Below are 22,778 nucleotides of genomic sequence, written 5' to 3'. Positions count from 1 at the left end.
GACAGCACTATAATTTGCTACCTTATTCTTATTACCCACTTTTGCAAGTTGGGCTAATGAAGGATTCTAAAAGACTGGCGAATGTTCATTAATGAAGAAGTGGCCCTGTGTGAAGAGGAAAAAATTTATTATTTCATTTAAAAAAATGTTATTCCATTAAGTTTGTATGTGAAATTGGTATTAAACATCACTACAGATAATTGATAGTATTTAACTATCGATATTCCGCTACTACAGCAGGTACAGGTAAATATAAAATTATTTCTGGCTATGATGTTTGCATTAAAACAATAAATAACAAATAAGGACGGGAATACCTTTCATGAATGGGGCTGAACAAGAACTAAATGAGCTGGGTAACCTGGAAGGCACGCTTACGTGAATAGTACAATACAGTTTTTTCGAATTAAAAAAAAATTTTGTTTTTAAATTAAATTAATTGTAATGACAGGGGTGAAGGAGTTACTATTCACAGAACGAAGGAGTGAAACTACAATTAGCTAAAACCAAAAAGAATTTTTTAGATGAAAATAGTGTTGCTTTTTCGGGTATTTAGTTGGTTAAAATATTACAAAAAGCGTAATTATAGTTATAACAGTTCGTCACAGGATTCATTTAACAAATCAAAAGTAAAACGAAAAAAGCTGTGTTCATGGCTATAAAAGCTAATAATTGAAAAAGGCATGTGTGCTGACCTACCGGTTTCGAAGAGTTCTTAAATGATCACAGTAGGGTCCCAAGTGATACCAAATCAGTCCCGAAATGATCCCGGACAAATCCCGAAAACCATACAGAAATGATCCCTGAGGAGCCCCAAATTATCCCGAAATGACCCTGACGGGATTCCGAAAACCATCCATAAATTATCCCGAAAGGATCCTCAAATGATCCCGATATAATCCAGAAAGAGTTACGAAATGACCAAAACTGGATCCCAAAAACTATCCAGAAATGATTCCGGAAAGGTCTCCGATGATCCCGACAAATGTAGTCCAGAAAAAGTCACGAAATAACCAAGACGGGATCCCACACGGAACCCGAAAACTATCCAAAATGATACCGGAAAATCCCCAAATGATCCCGGAATAGTCCCGAAATTACCCCGACGGGATCCCTCAAACTACCCAGAAATGAGCCCGGAAGAGTCCCAAAATTACCCTGACGGGATCCCGTTAACCATCCAGAAATTATTCCGGAAGGGTCTCCAAGTGGTCAGAGAACCACACAGAAATGATCCCTGAAGTGTACCCAAAGGATCCCGAAATAGTCCTCAATTGACCCCGACGGGATCCCGAAAACCATCCAGAAATGAAATGACGGGATCACTGACGGATGCGGGAATGATCTCGGAAGGGTCCCTAAATGATTCCTGAAATAGTCCTGAAAAAGTCATGATATGACCACCCAGAAATGATTACGGAAGCGCCCCAAAATGAACACGAAATAACCCCCCGATGACCCTGACGGATAACGAAAACTATCCAGAAATGATGCCGAAGGGGTCCCAAAATGATCCCGAAAAAGTACCGTCATTACCCTGACGATATGCCGCACGTATTCCGAAAACCATCCAGAAATGTTCCCGGAAGGGTCCCAAAATGATCCCGAAATGCTGCCGAAATGATTCTGACGGAATCCCGAAAAACATTCAGAAATGATCCTACTTTCAGTTCTTAAACCTGGAGGTCGTTTATAATTGATCTTCGTCGTGATGTTCTCCAATGAACTTTCAAATTTTGTTGTTTAAGGTGCATTTGCTGAACTTTTTAACTCGGGAGTTAATTTTTAAATTTGTCTAAATAGTATGAGCGCAACCTCTCATGATAATGCTTCAAATTAGGGGTTTAAGGCTCGGGTTTTCAGTAGTTGGTTAAGCTAAGCTTATTAAACACGTTTCTCCAGTTGATATCCTACATTGGATATAACAGAGTTGAGGTGAAGTTGAAAAAAAAACTGCAAGGTGGTACCATCAAAGCGAGCAGCTATTTATTGTAAGAAGTAAACACCTGATTGATAGCATTAATGAAACGTAATTTATCAAAAATAAATTATATATATTTTATTTTATTTTCGTAAAAATACTGTAGTATATTACATTTGAGTCCAGTCAAAAAGCCACAAGTTGGGAACTATCATTTTTTCAACTTAAGTAATAGAATTTTTCGCTTTATAAAAAATTCCCTCTTTTGCTGCGTACACTATGATTCTCAAGTTAAGCCACTGTTTCGAAACAACTCTACAGATTTTAGAAGTATGCCTAGTTATCAACATGAACTCTAATGGTACTAAAACCCAAATGCTTATTGGGTTTATTCGAGGCCATTTAGAACGAACGCAAATCACCGATAGCTCAACTAAGAGTTTAAACCCTGCCAGATCGGCCGCTTCAGCTCAGCTTGAACTTCAGTTAAAGTAGACTGAAAAACTGCAGAATAAGTTTAAGCGTAGTTTAACTGGCAAACTGAGTTGAACTTGAACTGAAAAACCGGGCCTAACTCATGCAATTTTCACAATTGACTTGGCTGAATTAAAAAGATTAGTTGCTGTTTTTGCAAGTGGACCTTATAGTGTAATCCCGCTAAGTGACACTCAAAAAAATGTATATGAGAATTGACAAAAATTTTTATTTTTCATTGAAATTATAGTATACTATTTGCTTAAGAGCTAGACCACAACCAAAAAAAAAAAGTTTAAAGCTAGTTTTCTCAGTCATACTATTTACCGTAACCTCATTAGCATTCACAGACGTTTCACAAAACATTAAAAATCTATTGGAAAATAAAGCTGTACTTAACCCAACAGCAAGATAACTATGTATTAACATTACGCTGCCCGTTATTATCCAAGTGGATTTGCAATATTACATTCACATTGCGCCATTAACTCGAGAATGTAATATTAAATTTTTGTCTTAACGCATTTTCATTTCATTTCGAAAAAATAAGTGAGAAGAATACATCGGGTATTTTGTTTTTTGTGTATGTAAGTGATGTAATTTATGTTTCGCGAGCTTTCAGTAAGTAAATAAGTCTCAATTTTCATACAAAGTGGATTTAAAACTTTTGCTCACGAAGCTAACGATACTATTAAATTTACTATAAAAATATGTAATAATTTAATTGCATTAAGGTTAACTCCCAAACAAATTTGTGTGACAAAAAGTTAATAGCTTGTAAATACATCGTTCTTCTTACTTATTTTCAAGGCATAAACATAAAATAGAATTGCGATGTAACGGACACTTTAATGTATATGTATATATACTTCATTAAAATTAGTGGAAAGCAGACACAAGCTGCAAGTTAATTTTTCTTGGTAGTGTGAAAATAACTTATTGATTTAATTTTTCTAAAGAGTGGATTTATTTATTTAGTGTTTTTACATTTTAGTAGACATATGAGATAATTAGTGTTTAGTAAGATATTTTAGTAGTTTAGTTATTGTTAAAATAGTGACTACAATATAAAACAAAATGATTGCAATATTAGCCGTGTTTTTTTATACACGCGTATACGTTTACGTTTGCGCGTGAAAAAAAACGCCTATCCTCGCTTAGATAATGCTTAGGAGACCCATCTAGCGGCAGTGGTTGAATAACTAGCTACAGCCACAGGGTGTACCGAAAAGCGGAGACACACCCCTCTGATGGCCATAAGGTATAACATATAGCTAAATCAGTTGCGATGAATTGTAGACACACATAGAATACATAGAATTAGTGTAGAGGGTGAAACAAAAACACATATTTCAGTTACATCTGAGTATAATGCGTATTGAAATTTAGTACACATTTTGTGCGCAGCAATTTCAGAGGTGTATTTAAAGTTTGACGCTTAGCAGTCCATATAAAGTTTAAGCGTATAGGCGTTTACGTGTAAAAAAAAAACACGGCTATTAATATATTTGAGTGAAGCATGACTCAATTGATGGCACGACATTTAACGATTTTTTTTGTACCAGTGGTGAAATTCACTAAATTTTAACGTTGCGATTATTCGAGATTTTAATTAATTAGTTTTTTGTTCACGATAAGGATTGTGCTATTCGCTAACTCAATTTTAACATGGCTAACGAGGTGACCATTATTGTTATTTTAAATGGAAGAATAGCATTCCAGTGAGCGAATTCACTAACTCTTAGCGATGAGAGTTGTCGACATTTTAACTGACTTAATTTTGACATCGCTATTGAGGTGACAATTTAATTGAGATTAAGGGACGAATTTTTTATAACGCAAGGAGACTTTTTCCTCTGTGAACCAAAATTCTTAAGACATAGGCGAATTCATTCACTTCAGCGAGTGACAGTAAACCTAAATACCTTTATGAAATGTTTGGTATTATATAGTGGTGACTGTGAATGTGAGTGACTGCAATAAATACACGGCGTCATACATAATCTGGCCATTAATAGAAGGAAAGCAGCTGTTGAAATAATTAAAATATTCTATAATTATTTGGCTTCTATAGCTGATCAAAGATTAACGAATATCGTTAAAAATTTGTTACTGAAGACAGAAATCGTTATACATATCGATTCGTTATATAACGATGGCGAAAATCTTCAGAAAATTTATAGCGTTTTCTTTTCCATATGAACATATTTCCATAAAATATGTCGACATTACAAAAGTTCATGCACAAAATAAGTTTATTAAAAATAACAGTGAACAAAACTTATTTCACACATTATATCAACCGGCATCCATTTCGTTTTGAAAAGCACTTTTGTAGCATTGCAGTGCAACATTTTGAGAAACGAACAAGTCGCCATTATGCAGAATGAACGTGACATATTTGTCAGAAAAGAAACCATCATGAGAGAAATTCAATACAGGTAATACTGTTGATAATCTTAAAACTATTTTCTATAATTTAGCGACAACAGCTGCACAAAGTTTAACGAATATCGATAAAAAGTGGTTACAGCATACCAAAATCGTTATATATATAAGCACAATATAAAGCTCCATAGCTAGAGATGGGAAAGGGGTAAATATCGAAACTGTAAATACCCGGTAAATTGGTTATATATGGAAAAAATGGGTAACTGCCCAAATATTTGCCCAAAAAGGTAAAAAGTAATCTTTTGAAAAATATGGGAAACAAACACACAAATTCAATCCAAAATGTACCCGACTTGCAATGTATTGGTTATCCATTGGTTATCGGTTGAATTAGTTTTAATCTGTAATCCAGCGTTTTTAATAAATCTTTACCCGATTATGCATACCGTTGCCAAAATTTTAGTTAACCCAGCAAAAAGTCAAAAAGAGTCAGAAAAAAAATATCTCAATCGGAGCGTTTAAAGTAGCTATGAGCTCATTTGGGAGGCCGAAACCAATTTATTTCCCTTCTTGCAACGATCGTCCTATATGAGCCTAATAACGTCCATATATCATTTGAACATAAATAAGAGTCCGACATGAGTCTTAAAAGGCCTTTAAAGAGCTCATATTATACTCTGCTAATAAACTCTGATTATACGACTCCTATTTGGCCTATTTATTAGGCATCGTCAGCGCTTATTTAGGGGCATACATATATAGTTCGACACACCAGGACAGAGCGTGGCAGCTTTGCGGTCACATTAAAAATGTCGAGAACCGTCCATGAGCGGAAAAACGTCGATGCTTATACAAAAACAGAATAGCAAGGGTAACAATAATGTACAAATGTGATTCATTTTGTATTAAAACGAAAAATTGTCGTAACAAAGTGTATCAATATTTGTTCCAAGCTCGCTTTGACGAACGTAAATATTTGATAAATGATAATTTTTGCAGGCTAGTTTAGGAGCTTTTAGGCCGTTAAATAAAAGGCAAAAATTTTATTTTCTTTTACCCTCCTGCGCGTTTGGACACTTTTTCTGATTGCTACATTGCCCACTTATTTTGGACTCGTTTCGGATTCTTAAATTATGAGCGTCGTGGGCATGCTTGAGGGGTAGCTTTGTTAGCGTAATAAACATTCTCGAAGCGCTTACAGTTCGGGAGTTCAATATGGGTCAGAAATATGTGAAAAATATCAGCCTCAAAAATGCTATCACCTAAAAGTCTTTTATGACTCCAATTTGACAAATTTATGAACAAACGAAAAATATTAAAATTAGTAAAGTAGGCAGCTCCGGAATAAAAACTCAGAAATTTTTCTGCGACAATTTTTTCGAAATAAAAATTGAATTCAACTAATATTAATTTCATTTCTACTTTATCCTCATGGGAGTTTTATCACAACAATTTTCTCAACTATGTTTTCCGCTTCAGATATGTGTCAAAAATTCTACCTAAAACCCCTGAAATAGTGTAATTAAAGAACTCAAAATTAGCAGTATATGAGGCCAATAAGGCTCGTATATGATACCGGAAGTAGGCATATATAAGACTTATGTTAGAGGCAAAATATGAGTGTGATAGATATAGCGTTTACTTCAGACTTCTAAATGTGTTCATAACGATCCAAAGTTCGGACTCCTTTCAGACTAATTGTTGACTTCGAGTGTTTGCTGGGTTGTTTGTTTAAAATCAAAACGAGTTTTTTTTTTTTAAATTTCAAATGAGTTATAAATTTAATTGCTGAATTGAAATGATATTTAAATATCCAAAAAAAGATACAAAAAAGGAATATTCCGTGTATTTTCCTTGAATTTACCAATAAAAATAGTAAACGCCCGGTACAATCCCATCTCTATTCATAGCTTCAGAGCTTCCGCAACCCAATTGTCAACCTAACCTACGCGCGGGGAATCTTGTTACAATGATGAATGTATCATACACATATTTAACAGGCGAGGCTCTGGCGACCCCAAGTTCCTCATGGAACTAGAGGATGAAGGGCGGGATGGCCAAGAAGGTTTAATATGGTCGGGCTAGTACCTTAGTGGTGGTTGTTACCGGAACGTACTGGATCCACATATATCCGGCAAAGGATTATCAACATCGATAACACTCCCCAAATCCTTAGGGGAGTGTCTTTATCGTTAATACAACAACAACAGCAACAACCGAAAAGGTTTGTGTCTCGACTATTGTCCATACACTTCTACTATATGTAATTGTCGATAAACGTGCTTTTTAATCGCAAATATAGATGTATACACTTAAACAAAAACAAAACCACGACTGTTATTGGATAAAGCAACGGACATGAAAATAGCAGTCGTCATTTTCATCAAATTTCGTCAATTTAATTCTTGTATTTTTATTTTCGATAATTTGAGAAAAAACTAAGATGAACTTTGTAAGTTAAACTATACAAACAAATCTCAAAAAAGTTTTCGAAAAAATTCGGACCTTTTACACAGAAAGAAAAAGACTGGTAAAATCAACCGAAATACGGGTCATTCAACCGAAATTTCTGTTAATTTTTATCCGTCGCACCAAGATGTTGAATCAACTGATTGATTCGTAATTGACCGTTTTAGTAGTCAAATGAACAAAAAAAGTTGTCGCGACAGCTTTGTACGAAAGTACCTATGTTGCCATATAAATAAATAAATGTATGGCGCGATAACCTACGAAGCGATCTAAGGCCGAGCTTCTCTTCCAATTTGCGTCGTGCTCCTCTTGATTTTCCCTACAAATTGGCCGGACGGGACCTACATGTTTTATGCCGACTCCGAACGGCATCTGCGAGGCAGATGAGTTTTCACTGAGAGCTTTTCATGGCAGAAATACACTCGGAGCGCTTGCCAAACACTGCCGAGGGGCGACCCCGCTTAGAAAAATTTTCTTCTAATTGAAAAACATTATTTCTAAAATTTTGATGCTGCTTTGCCCGGGGCTCGAACCGAGGCGATACGGTGTGGCAGGCGAAGCACGCTACCATCACACCACGGTGGCACTTACTAACCGAACGTCAATTGGGCTTACATCAAATATGCTGGCACACATTAAACATTATACACTTTATTATTTTGTTTTATTAAACGCACTTTCACAAAATTTTATATTTTTTAATTTATTTAATTTATAGTTTTGAACTTCGCTTTGCAAATAGAAATGAAAATAGTAGTCACAAACCTGAATCTCAATTCTTTCAATTGCAGCTCAGCTCATTCTCAATTTCTTATCACGCATGTAGTTGCCACACTTGATTGTTTCGAACAAGACTTGTATAAATGTTTGAGACAACATTTTAAATAGAGAATTTGTAAGTTATAGAAAAGTAAAGAATCAAATCGCAGGAAGGTAATTCACCACTGGAGTAACTTTACATGTAATTCGGCAAGTTTAATTTTCGTAACACTTTAAGTTGAAACGATTCCAAAACAACTCAAACTTTTATTTTGTCGGAAACATCAACATTAAAATGTGATGTTTTTTATTATCTTATTAAATTCGTTGGCGTGAGTGAAAATTCGTAAAAACTTGAACAAAATGTTACTAACTTTGGAAAAATCCTGTTCATTCAAACAAAACTTTTGCAACAAGAGGGCACAATTTTGCAATTCGCTTGAAGGAGAAGTTGAAAAATTGTACCCGATAAATAGGTGTCCCGGTATCTCATAATTTTTTGCACAGTTAATTCAAAAAAGGGTTTTTCGTTTTGTATTGTATTGTAGTTTTTTGTTGTTTTCCCATTTTGTGTGTTCTTTCGATTTGGTGGTTTTCTTATTTTGGTATTTTTTTTTAACAACTTGCGCCATCGTCATAAGTACAAAGTAGAGAGCGCAGTGAGCGTAAAATTCTCTTTGAAATTTGCTCATATATTGACTGTTGATCGCTGTTGAAATTACCAGTGAGATCAGTTATGTTAACCGAAAAATTAGTTAGATTGACCAGGAATCTGTCAATTTTACAGAATTTTGTTAACTAAAGAGCGACAATTTCTCTTCTGTTGAAATGACTAAACTAATTTGTTCGTTTGACAAAGAACTCGGTCGAATTAACCGTAACTCGATCAATTTCACCGAATCTCCGTTAGGTCAAGAACAACAGAACGAATTTGTTGATTTTACTAGCACCATTTCTTTCAGTGTATTTATGCCAATTATAGACAGAGGCTTAATAAAATAATTAGTTAGGTTTTCTTCATTAAAGCCCTTATTGAACTCAGCCTTCTATACAATATTCAAATTCTTAAGTATAACATTATTGCTTCATTAAATGCCTAATGGAGTGAAAAGTCTAGTCATGTTTGCTTGGTGTTTCGGCTTCTACTGTCAATGTAGAAAATGTCAATCAAAAATAAATTATTTTCAATAAATTACGAAAAACAAAAAATCATCAGAAAAATGCAAACTTTTATTTTTGCAGGATTTGCAGCAACATATAATACGGCTCTTCAAAAATAGGCGCATATGTATGTATTTGGTCAGGTGCAACATCTATGAATAGTTACACATGTATTTTATTTTGATTGTCTTTAAAGTTAAAGAGTATCCCTTTGAACTATTTTATTGTAAAAAGCATAATATTTTTTGGGGATGTTGACAGATGTTCATTATTTTGATTCCAGTAAGTTTGTCTGTTGGAATAACACCGCCTGCTTCTGAATTCGCCTTAGGTCTCTCAAAATACGTCATGTCAATTTTTATCCGAGGAGTGTTTCAGATTTTCTACAATGTAAAATTTAAAGCCATGCGCTTTTTTATAAAGAGAAAATTTGTAAAAAAAAATATCATACTCTGTACAAACACACACCAAATTGGCAATTTATACCATATGGAAATTTATCATATAATAAATTGCCAGTTTAAAAAAAAATTCCGTAATAAATTGTTTCAAACTGCAAATGCAACCTTGTAAAGTAGATTTAAACGTCAGTTACGCATGGCTCAACTATATGGTTGGCTCATCACATCAGCTGATTTGATTTTTTTTCATTTCACTGGAGTAGGGATTGTCAAAATAAGATGGCAAACTCAAAATTAAACCAAAACATTGAACACATTTTCTTACAGCACACAAAAATTTCAAAGTTTTATGTTTTCATTTCATTCCATTCGCCAAATACCAACACGCACAGTTTGACAGTTTGAACAAAGGTATGTTGTTGCTGTAGAGCTGAGCCAACCAGCTATCAAATTACTATTGTGTAAGCTAAATTGATTTGTATGATCACCACTCAACTTAAATCGAAATTGCCTCAATTTATTTTTCTGTTTGAACATAGTATTAGATTAGAATAGTTATATCAGGTGAAAGTTTTTTAGTTATAAATGTTCGGTAATAGTAAGTATTACGAAAATTTAATTAACTAGCTCAGCCCGAGGCTATTAGACACAAACTAGTTGAGCATAACCCTAGTTGGCCTTGTATAGTCTGATCAACGATTCAGACTTTTATATTTAATAAATATTATTTTGTCTAAAAACTTGTATTTGTATTTTTATTCTGAAACCTTTATTATTCCCTAATTTTTTTCGGCTGAGGCCCTACCTGCCCGCCTGATTAGTTTTCACATTATCCTTGATAACTTTATAACCCAGCTAATGGATATTTCCAGAGTTTAATGTAGCTAACCTTTTCTTGCATGCACCTAGTTTGCTTGAGCTTGTATATCGTGCAGCTAGCGCTTTTATTGCAGCATGCCTGTCAGTTACGATATTTTAATGAATAATTGGCAGGATTTGAAATCGCAGAGATATCTGCTTGAAGAGCACTGTAAAACAATATTAGTTTAAAAGACGTAGAACTCTTTAGGGAACCCGAGCACACCTGAATAATTTTGGCAGCCGTAGCCGTAGGTTTGTGTCAATCAATCATATTTACATGTCATCCCTGCAGGGAATCGCACTAAAAAGTTGCCAGCTAGCGCACTACTAACTAATTAAGAGACGGTACCAGTTGTAATTCTGTCCCCTCGCAGTTGTTGTTGTTGTTGTAGCAGGGCTTCGCCCCATCCAGTAGGTGCGACCGATCACAAATTGCCATCAATGTCCTCTAACGGGAGTCCAAGGAAACTTGCTGTTTCAACAGGGGGGACCATAATGAGAGGGGTGTTAGAGGCGTTGGTTCCACATTACAATTAAAGAGATGGTTGGTGTCATGTTACGACACATTGCAAGCGGGGCATACACTTTGTATGTCAGGGTTGACTCTGTATAGGTAGGAATTTAACCTGTTACAGTATCCAGATCGAAGTTGAGCTAGAGTGAATCGCGTTTCCCTAGGGAGTATGCGTTCCTCTTCCGCAAGTTTCGGGTACTGTTCTTTGAGTACTGGATTCACCGGGCAATTCCTGGCATGTGCTTTTAACTTGTCAACTTTTAACATTATGATGTCATACGAAATAGCCAGCGCTGTTGGTACAAGTTATGCTATCAACCGTCCCGCTCTGCATTCGATAAGCACTAGTACGGAGGTAGTCATTAAACTTGTAGTGTGAAACTGATGCTTTGCGGGACAGTCTCTTATTCTCGCTGCAGAAATATTATTAGTATATTTGAAAGTTAAACTCCGAATAAAACTGTTATTGTGGTTTTTAGTTTTTGTTCAAATATGCATGTGAATTGAAGGACGGTCCTCCAATCCCCTTTTTCAAACAACTTATATTCTTTGGGTACTTGAAGATAAGAGCGTTAAGTGTCTGCAAAGATACCGCCGTCCCATCAATTGAGTATACTGAATCGCTGAGTTAAATAATTCTCTTTCTCTGATTAGTTTACGGAACGATATCAAAAACGTTTACAAATGGTGGAGGCTCTTTTTACTGTGCGTTCAACCAAATAAATCTACATAAAAAGCAAAGCCATAGGCGACGAACCAAATTCTGCAACAGTAACAAATTTTTATTACATTATACAATTTTCCAACAAAAAAATTTGTAACTGCTTCAGAATAGGACGACAAATAGATTAGGAAAAGAAAAGTGTCATGCATACGATACATAGGTGATAGGCAGCCCAATTCTTAACACATTTGGATGGGACTTCTTCCTCAGGTTCATGCAAAATTTTAGAAGTGCGAGAAAAAAGGGCCCCTCGAGAAAAATTGTATCGAATTGAGTTAAGTTGATTTTTATTAAAAATTAAATAAAAGTATTATATTTTTTTAGTACATGAGCAATACATATTTTAATAATGATGAAAAATCGTAGCTTATTAACATACATACACATACAAACATACATATACTCATTAACAACGAATTTGTTACAAAAAACAAATAAGTTTAGTTTAACATAAATAATTTATTAAGTTCAGCTTGATTTTATTGTATAATGCATACATACATTCATACATACATAAAAACAAAGATGTAAGCGTGCAAAATTCAATTTTTCTATTCTCTCCGCATTCAATTGGTGATTTTTGATTTATTTATATTTTAATGAAATTTTAAATTCAATGAAAAAGAGTTAATTACTTTTAAAAATGTTTATGATAATAATAATAATTATTATGTGGTATGCATTAATGTGAAATTAGATACAAAAGCATTATTTACTTTTCATAGCCTTACTAGCGTTTAATTGTTTTGTGTTATATCTCATAATAATTAGCAGTTTTCTAAGTATTTACAATCAATGTTTACATATGTGAATGAATTATTTTGTTGGTTAAATTTGTTATGCTTCGTAAATAGTAATTTCTGTTTAAACATTGGGTTTTATTTTTAGTTTTATATAACCTATACATACATATATGTGACCCGGCCTATGAAAAAGTGGCTTATGACTCAAAAAAAAATTTTCCACTTTTTTTCTGGTTTCGATAGTTTTTGAGACGCGCTTTCACGTGGTGAAAACTAGAAAGTCCCAACTTGCTTAGAAGTGTTCTGGAGATGATATTTTCATCCACTTCCATTTGACCTTCAGCTTGAAACAATGCTTGTAGTTCGTCCTCGTAATTGATACCAACATCATCGAAAGAATCATCATCATTCTCTTCGTTTTCACAGAAATATGTTTGAAAAACCTCGCTAAATTCTTCTTCGACAGACATTATTCACAAGCGACACACGTCCTACTCGTTCAGCATTGCTTTTAAATCTGAGCACTCACACGATTTTTTTCGGTCAGAAACTGGTTTGTGCTTTGCCTTTTGGGCATGACTATTCATAATGCAAAAGAAAAACTACTAAGAAACTGAAGAACTGAACTGCCACCTTTTCATAGGCACAAAAATATCAGCAAAAATAATTTACAAGTTTCATAATTTACTATTTTCTTTATTTTATTTTTGGCGTTTTATTTTGGAAAAACTTGAATGAATTGTTTACTGAAATCTTTGAAAACCAATTTGAAAACAATTTCTATTTCAGTTTCAAAAACAGTTTTTTCGTAAAGACTCAAAAGTTTTGAAATTTTCATAAAATATGTTTGAAAAAGATTTGAAAATTGGTTTCCATAGCTTTCATTAAACAATTCGTTTCAGTTTTTCCTAACATTACGAAATTAAATTTAAAAAAACTCTTAAATTTGTTAATCTTCGCTGTTATTTTTATGTTCGTAGGTAGAGTGCCGACAATACATAATCTAGACAACTCTCTGTCACGGGATGTCTTCTTATGCCACCAAAACACCATCTACACAGTGCGGTAAGAATACCCCCCCCCCCCCCCCCCCCCCATAAGGTGGGAAACGAAGTGCTGAACAAACAATTTCTGCTGAATACTTAGAAACCTGGGTAGCCTAACATATATCTGAGAGAAGAGGCCCGCCTCCCAGGGACATAAGTAGTTATCTCCGCAAGAACTACGAAGAAACCTCGTACAAAAGTACTCGGCCGTTTACATGAAAAGAGTATATGCCTGCTTATGACACTGCCAATCTTCTCAATTGCAATAGAGAGCCAACACCTCTAACACACATGACTCTTTGGTAGAACCCTGTTGGAACTGCAAATTTCCTCGGACAATTTTTGAGTGATCGCACCTGTTAGAAGGGGTAAAACACTGCTACAGCAAAAACAACAATTTTATGAAATCCCGCCAAGAAAAAATACAGCCAGGACAAAATACAGACATTACAATATTGTGACAAATCAAAGTCTCGACAACTCGAAATCTCAAAAAGACACAATCGAGGGTCATTTTCTTTTATAATGGAATATATGTATACCGAGGGGTAAATTTTGAAGAAGTTTCTTAAAATCATCTAATTTGATCGCTTTTTTTGCGTGATTTTGTTTTGTCGGGATTATGAAGATGGGTATTTGGTCGTGTCTGGACTATAAATGGGCGTGATCATAGTATGCCATACAAGCACGAGAAGAATCAACGCGAGACCTGGACGAACCCATAACTGAAGCGATCGCAGGATGCCAACTTCTACATGAAATGTTAAAAACCCGAACTACCTATACTGCGGAGATATAGACGTTAAGGCAGACCTACTTTAAATGCAAGCATCAATGACATGACCTGCGCAAGTGTCAGATGGAAAGGTAGGTAAGTATAATGGCCCCAAGTGGCTATCTTTCATTGTAGTCCATTTTGCTCGTAGTATTGGCTGCAATAAAACGAATACCTACACGCATATATGTATATACCTACTTATCTAACTTTGAGTTAATGTGCAGCGGTTAGAGAATATATCTTAACAGTTAGATTCCTTTCCACAAGTGATGTAATGGCTAGTCAAATGGCGAGGACTTTCGGAAATTTAAATGATGTTGACATGACTAGGGAGTGCAAGCAGTTCTCGCACCCATAGCTGAGTCCATCTTGAAGCCGTCAGTGTAGATTTATATGCCGTTAGCAACTGCGATTGTGCCTTTCTTCCAATTTTTCCTACATGGAAGAATTAAAAGATCACAATCTTTTTCGTAACTAATTGTGCCCGCCAGAAGTAGGTTAAGGATACTGTATTAGCCTCGCTGAGTATCCCTCCAATACTCAGATTCCCTCAATCTCAGAGCCGTTTGAGCTGGTGTACATAGGTGCATTTTTTCAGTGCGAGTTTAGGTTAACTAGAGTTGTTGTTGCCTTGGGGAGTGCAACCGATGTTGATGGTCCTTTGCCAGATACAAATCAGGTACGTTCCGGTGACAAGCACCATTAAGGCACCAGCCCGACCATTTCGGGAACGATTTATTACGACCACACGAAATCTTCAAGGCCATACGCGCCCTCACACCCCCTAGATCTGTGAGGAACTTGGGGTCGCCCGAGCCTAACCTGTTAAAGTAACAGCATTCGTCACGGGAAGGTGAGGTTGACAATTGGGTTGGAGAAGCTATATTTCCGCTAGCAACACCTTGAAAGGGTTGCACTACACAACCACTTGAATCAATTTGGTATTTTAGTCGGCTTTTACGATAGGCATACCTGCCGCGGGTATATTCTAGGCCACCTGACCCGCTGGGGGTGTTAACTAGAGTCTTTACCTGCCCTTTTACCCTTTTAACTTTGGTAAGAAGCAACATTTCATGTAAACAGCCATAGTGTCAGGGTTAGAATGAGATTAACTTTAACAGCAACTAGAATTTGCATAGAAAAATTAAGCCAGAACATAAACAATGGCAAGGCCAAATCTAGTGAAAGCAAGCAGGTTTAAAATAAAATAAAGCCATCAGTCGCACCACTGCCTCTTACAGCAATCTCTTCGGCCGAAATCCAGTTTTTTAACGAACCACAGTGGGACGCATGAACATGCTAGGTGGACAAAAGTCAAATTGTTTTTTGAGAGTAACCCTACAGTTACCATTATTTCTGATGTCCCATGCAGCATATGTGTAACTTCAAAGGTAGTCAACGTTGCGAACATTAATTTTTCGTAAAGTATACCGTTTTATTCAAACATTGTTACCCTGCCGAGGGCGGATTCTATCGCATCAGCTTTCAGGCTGGCAAGAGTAAATTGTTTATACAGAAGGGATTTCTCTACTGATCCCAATTCGCTCTAACAAACAACATACATTGTGAGTTTTATCCGTGTACTAAATAACTTAAAAATATAGCAACTTGTTCCATGGGAACTTTGTCTACAATATTCATTCAAAAACTCAAAATTGACAGTTATTCATATTCTAAAGTATTATCTCATCATTAGCTGAGTTAATATGGGCGCTTGATCTTAGTTATCTAGCAAAATAATAATAGAGGATTACTTGCATTATATATACAGTCAAGTTGCAGTTAAAAATAAAGTTAGTTACTGTCATTAGCAATACAAGTCCCAACGAAAACTGGCACTTTGAAAATTCCCATAGAAGACTAACACGTTTCATTTTTCACGTGGAAAATAGCACAGTTTGGGTTAAGGAATAGCCCAGTTGAGTTGTGTTAGTCATCGACACATACAAGCGCAACGTGTGAGTCTTCCATGGGACCGACGACACAGTCTCAAGTCACTTCGTTTAAGCATTAAATAAAAGCACAAACAAAACGCATAACAAAACCAAAGTAACCACATTAAATAAAACCAAAATCCAAAAGCATTTTAAATACAAATACAAAAAGTTAAAGAAAAATTATGAATACAAATATGAACAAAAGCAAGCTAAGATCTGGGAAAATCAAAAGATAAACAAATAGCGAACGAGCAAAATGTGGTAGATTATGTAGTGGCGAATAAAGGCGATTTAATGTGGGAGGAAGTGGCGATATGATAGTTGTTTTTGCACTTTGAATTCATTCATTTAAAATGCAATTAATTAAATTATAGATTTAGGGATGAAATACTTAATTTTAACAGTTATTTGTTCTTGGTTAGAATTAAATACAAATTTGTAAATTAATTTAGCAATCGTGATGAGTTTGCAATTGTGGTGAATTTGCAAGCGCTTTCTTTTTCTTTTGCAAAACTACTAAATGTAAGAGAACAGTAGACAGATGAAGCGCTTTTGTTTCGAGTTGAAATACTTCTTAACAGATTTTATTTTTTTAATTTTGTGATTGTCAGTTTTATGTGTGTGTGTGCATGGGATGTGTGTGTGTATGTGTTTACCTGCTGCTGTAGTAGTTGTTGCGCCAAAAATGACTGCTGTCGTGCGGCCGAATTTTGTAAAACTATAACCGATTCAGTCTTTTCGCGTCTGGGTCGCAGGAAATCTAATTTACTCGGTGTTAAATTGCTTGTCCAACTTGGTTTAATTGTGGTTGTGCTTGTGGCACTACTATTTGTTTTATTACTATTGGCAGCACTGGTTGTATTGGCGATTGATTTCGGTGGTGTTTGGTTTGTTTGATTTTTCACAGTATTGGAAGCACTTGTTGCTGCAGCTGTGGAATTAGCACAGTTTGCACCAGTAGTCGCTGTTATGGCACTACTATTTGTATACTTTTCATTTGGTTTATTATCAGTAATAGCAGCGGTTGTGTTGCTATCGCTCTTCTGGTTATTGCTGTACATGCTATTGCGTGGCAACATAACACTGGCGCGTTGCGCTTGCACCAATTGTGGTGAATTCAAATTGCTGCTATTGCTCAATACGGCTGAATAGCGTTTGATCTGTGGAAAGAAATCGGAATTTTCACGACGAAAGCTTCGCATAAAATGTGGCAATTTCGAATCGGATTCCTGACGTTTGTGCACTTGTTGCTGTGGCTGTGCCTTTTGTGTTTCGTTGACGCCTAATTTTTGTTCGCATGCACTGCCATTACCATTGTTGCCGCTACTGATGCTGCTGCTGCCGCTATTAACATTGTGATTTGTTCGTGTAGGAGTTTGCTGTTGCAATTTTTCTGACGTTGTCTCTTTGGTTCCTTTTAGAGGCTGGAAGCCTTGCGGCACTGGTGGTGCTTGTTGTTGTTGACGCGTCACTGGCGATTGATGATGAGAATTGCGTCGTGACATCTCTGAAATGCTGCTACGTTGTAGCTTTTGCTCAGCCTTTAGTGTACTCGAATTAGAGATGGCGGTGGCAGCAGCAGAGTTATCACATTCGCGATTTGGAAAGAATTTCTCAATATCCCATTCGCGCATGAGTACAACTTCATCTCTGGACGGACGATTGGCACAAGTTGTGGAAGCGGACTTTTGAATTTTGTTTTGGTTTTCGAGTTTCTGTGTGAAATTTTAGTTGTTTGACTCATAAATCGAATACTTAACGAACTTAAGAAAGATTTTTGAAATAGTAGTATACGTAGTATAGGCGATATAGATAGTGAGTGGAAAAGGGAGTAGAATTCGATTTGGAAATTTGGTGAGTGAAAAGTCCGCCGCGGTGTTTTTTGTTAAGTACCTTGCATATTTTTCATGAATTTTCACTTACATTTTTCGATTGTAGGAAGTAATTGGAGGAGTGAATATATATAAACTAAATACACCTGCGCGTAAAAATATTGCAGCAAAAATTTCTTCCAACTTGTATCAGTTGCTTTCTTTCCAATATTAATTTTAGTTAATTTTAGCAAAAATTCAAAAACGTTTTCTAACATTCATCAACATTTTTAAACAAAATATGTAAACCCACTTCAAAATCGATTTCGAAAAAAAAATAAAAATAAAAACTAGACTAGGAATTTTCAGAAAGGTTTCGAATGTGCAGTTCTTAGTTCAAACAATTTTAGGCTTACAAGTACCAGCTTGAATTTAGAACTCCTGCTAATAACAAAAGTTGTTTAGTAAAATAATCGATTATTACTGATCGAATATTTTTTCCATTCGATTATTGACAGATTCGACTTTTCGAATAGTTCCTTTTTTTTAACTTTTCAATGAGTTCTACGACTCGTTAAGAGCTTGTTGAGTTATTGTAAGCCATCTGCAGCTCACATATTTGTTTGTGCCCCTACAACATTTCGGGCATTGCGTCTACGTCTTCGTTTTGCTTTGGGTGCAAAATATGTACTGCCTCTTTGCTTATTAGGAGAAGCAGAGCACCTTTCAATCCCGTGTCCGTATATTACGGGTTTGATTATGCAAGAGGATCGACGCGTCCTTAGACTTCACATCACATGGGATTCTTGCATTTGGAAGTTTGAAAAAACTACCTTTTTATATGTAAAGGTGTTAACATTGTTCAGTTTTTATTATTGTTTCGATAGGCATCTGCTTATATGAATTGCTGCATCTATTAGCATCACAGTCAGAAACTGCTTCGTCGCTTAGGTCATCTTCTTATGGACAACCATAGTCGCAGCATTTTGCTTCTTTTAGAAAAACGGGATTTTCTGTGTCCCTACACTTCAGCTCAATCGCTTCGTAGGCAGCGCCCTCGCAAGCGTTTAAGCCACTCAGCTACATAGTAGGACAAAGCCCTAAGGGTCTCATTCTGTATTACGAAACTAACGTACGTTTCGCCTCAGAGACAAATTGCTAGTGTATTTGCACTATGTTAAACGATGACAGCAGATCACTTAACGATTGCTTTCGACTTCTTGTTTGACGTAAAGTAATAAACATAAAGGCCGGACGAAAATGGTTGAGAATACCATTGCTGGACGAAGTCGTTTGGAGGCGAATCGTTCGTCTGAGATATCGTTCGCAATACAGAATGAAGCCCTAAGATAAGTGACAAGCCGTCTGTCCCAGCAATGGTTTAAGATCCAATAGTGGAAAAGAAACTGGTGTATTTTTGCGGTGGGGTCAAGCCGCTATATTGAACCGAATACGACCAAGCAAGATGCATACTTTCCGGCAGATGCAGTTCTTCTATGTTCTTGCGACATGTGTTGTGTTCAATACCTGCCCGGAAGAACTTGTTGAACGTTAAAAAATATACCAAAAAATTTAAAGAAAAAGACAAGTAGAATTGAAAACTAAACTATCGTTTTGGGATGTTTATTTTATTATTTTTAAGGATATTTTAGCGCCGTGAGTGATTTGGCAAACACTCCGAGTGTATTTCTGTCATGAAAAGCTTCTCAGTGAAAGTTCATATGCCTTGCAAATGTCGTTCGGAGTCGGCATAAAACATGCAGGTTCTTCCCGTCCCGCTAATTTGTAGGGAGGATTAAAAGGAGCACGACGGAAATAAGAGAAGCTCAGCCTAAATATCCTCGGAGGTAAATCGAACCAAGTATTTTTTTTTATGGTAGCGCCGTTTAAAAGAAAATGCCAAAACAAAATTTATGTCTATTGGCGGCAATGGCGGGGAAGTGAAACTACCTCTCTAGATTTGTATTACATAATCGACTAGTCAATTAGCTAAGCAATCGATTGTAAACTAGAACGCAGCTTGAAGTCGAGTTTGTTGAAGATTTTACTTTGGAAGTATATTTTCTTCCAAACCCCCCCCCCCCCCCCCCCTGCGGAAATTAAAAAATATTTAAAAAAGTTTTTTCATAAAGACTAACATTTCACGAACTTTGGCATTTTTTCGAAAACATTTTTGAATTTGGTTTACAAAGTTTTCATTACACAAGAGGTTTTTTTTTTAATTTGTTCCTATTTTTGTGAACACAACTGTATGTATTTTTAAATTTTTTTCAAGGCTTGTTTCGAATTCGTTTGTTAATTGCAATGAAATGATGAATTGTGTTTTAATGTAAGTATGTATATATAAATAAGTAAGTATGTATGTAAATAAACATACAAATATTTATTTACAAAAGTGTGTGCATACGCATGTAAGGGCATTCTTATTCAAAAAATTAATAATTCTGATTTATATACATCTATATACTTAGATTGCATATGCGTGCTTAAAATATGCATTTAGGATTACATATGTAAGTGTGTCCATTTAGACACCAGCGCTCTTTTGATAGTTTCAAAACAAACATTTAGAATTAGACTACAACAAATTGTTATTATTTTTTTGGGTCATTAAGCACGAGGCGTATCGTCACGCGTACCAGATGCTACGAAATCTGTACGCTTTGATGCTGAACACATGAACTTAAAGAGAAAGCCTCAGACGAGTCGTCAACTCCACGAAATAAAAGAAAATATGAAAATTCAAGTCGACAAGCGTCGCATTTACTCAACATTATCCGTGACTGTAACTGACTGTCCGTCAGTAAGGACGATCTCTTTGGAGCTGTCGCTACGGTCTACTGTGATCTTCCACATTGATTTAGTGGAAAATAGTTTTAATTAATTAATTAACTTTTAAATTTTTATTGTTTAGTAGTGAGAATGGAAGAAGCTTCGCATGTAAATCTTTAGGTGATGAGGAATCGTCATGTCATACATATCTCGTACGCGCCTTTGACGATACGCTTTGTGTGCAGTGATCATTATTTTGCTTTTGATTTTCACACACGCTTGTTTATTTCTATTTCGGCTTTCGTTGAAGACAAATGGTTATTCTATTTCAAATCGACCACTAGTTGAAAGCATGTTTCGCTGAATGTTGCTTGCACTTTCCAGATGAGACGGGTTGAGAGCACCCGTGCAGAATATGCATGTATGCTATAAACATTTATTCCGTTTACTTAATTTGCCTTTATAAATATTCTAAGCACATACAGCCATGTTTTAGTTTTCGAACTGGAATGACTATTCGTCCGGAAAGAAGTACGAACAAAAAAAAAACTTTTAATTGTCGGTTATTCGTGATGGTGAAAGGTATTGGCATTACGGGGATCGCAGCTCTTAACAACACTATTTTCAAAAGATGGTAACCGAAACCAGCCGCAGAAATCGTACTATGAAAAAATTAAACAAGCTCAAAATGTGTGAACTCCAACCACCGGTTCATTTTGCACAGAACGACCCATAACTTAAATAAAAAATTTAGAGTCTTAGCAATAAAACTGACTGCATTCGACCAAGCTGATCACGAAATAACAAAAAATATCATAGGATTTGAAAATTTTTGTTTATTTCGTTCGTTCACCTGGGGTATAAATCAACAATTGAAAATTGTAGCATAATTTATTTTAGTCTGACAAATTGATTTTAGATTTCTTCCCAAACAAAGGGTACAAAATGTGATTTTTTATAAGGAATAAAATACAAAAAAATATTTAAAAAACAATTTAAAATTCTCATGAAGTATTGTAACTTTTCGAATATTTCAGTTTTTCTTTTTGTAATTGTATTGTTAAGCCACTCCCCGCATTTAATGTATGAAAAAGTATATTTTAAATTTTAATTTATTTAATAATTTGGGAAAAGTGTAAACAACATGGTATCAGGACTGACAAGGCGATATCTGTTTCGAATATACCCTGTAAGTCCCTTTAATGCATTTTCTGCCAGTAGTGGATTCGAAACCGCACTCGTGCGTTAGTTGAACTGTTGACAAACACATTCAGCCAAAGCCATGTCTTTTGTTGTTGTTTTTTTCGAAATTCGTTAACATAGTTTCTGTTATACAATTCATATTTTCAAGCAACTGACTAGCGTTTCGGTGCATTTTACGCCTTCTTTTCGAATATCTGTGATTCAACCATAAAAAAATACAAGTAACTGATGCTCATCACCTTTATAACAGCTTAATCGAATGAAGTTGGTCAAATTTTCTAAACATTTTGAGTGCTGCTAATTTAAAACGAATTTGCTTGTTTTTCTTTCAAAGTAAAATTCACGAAAAATATTTGCATGACTAAGACCCGATTTTTCAGTACAAGTTCAACTCAGTTTGTCAGTTAAACTACGCTTAAACTTATTCTGCAGTTTTTCAGTCTACTAAGTTTAAGCTAAGCTTAAGTGGCCGATCTGCCAGGGTTAAACTCTAGTTAACCTATCAGTTATTTGCGTTCGTACCAAATGGCGTCGAATATACCCATGTTCGTAACTAGGCATACTTCGAAAATCTCAAAAGTTCTTTCCAAACAGTGGCTCAACTCGAGAATCATAGCGTAGTCAGCAAAAGCGGGAACTTTTTATAAAGCAAAATATGCTATTACTTAAGTTGAAAAAATGTAATTAACAACTTCTTCGGTGTGGCAGGCCGAGCACGCTACCATCACACCACGGCGGCCGCCTATATAATTTATTCTTGATTAATTACGCTTCATTACTGCTATCAAACAGGCGTTTATTTCTCACAAAAAA

The 22,778-nt window shown here is 35.6% G+C and overlaps 1 protein-coding gene across 8 annotated transcripts in view; it reads right to left on the bottom strand.

Moving 5' to 3' along the window:
• The window catches only part of msn (serine/threonine-protein kinase msn), a 161,349-nt gene that overhangs the window by 38,038 nt on the left and 100,533 nt on the right, over window positions 1–22,778 (bottom strand). For 6 of the 8 annotated variants that reach the window (XM_067790384.1, XM_067790390.1, XM_067790387.1 and 3 more), the window contains one exon: window positions 16,836–17,894. The exons of the other annotated variants lie outside the window; for them this stretch is intronic. In XM_067790384.1, the coding sequence (XP_067646485.1) occupies window positions 16,836–17,894 (1,059 nt within the window). The remainder of the gene's footprint in view (window positions 1–16,835; window positions 17,895–22,778) is intronic. 8 annotated transcript variants of the gene reach the window in all.

The sequence above is a fragment of the Eurosta solidaginis genome, chromosome 5 (assembly GCF_040869045.1).
Source record: "Eurosta solidaginis isolate ZX-2024a chromosome 5, ASM4086904v1, whole genome shotgun sequence".
NCBI classification, from domain to species: domain Eukaryota; kingdom Metazoa; phylum Arthropoda; class Insecta; order Diptera; family Tephritidae; genus Eurosta; species Eurosta solidaginis.
Note: the sequence above shows the minus strand (reverse complement) of the source record. Positions and strands in the feature narration are given on the sequence as shown.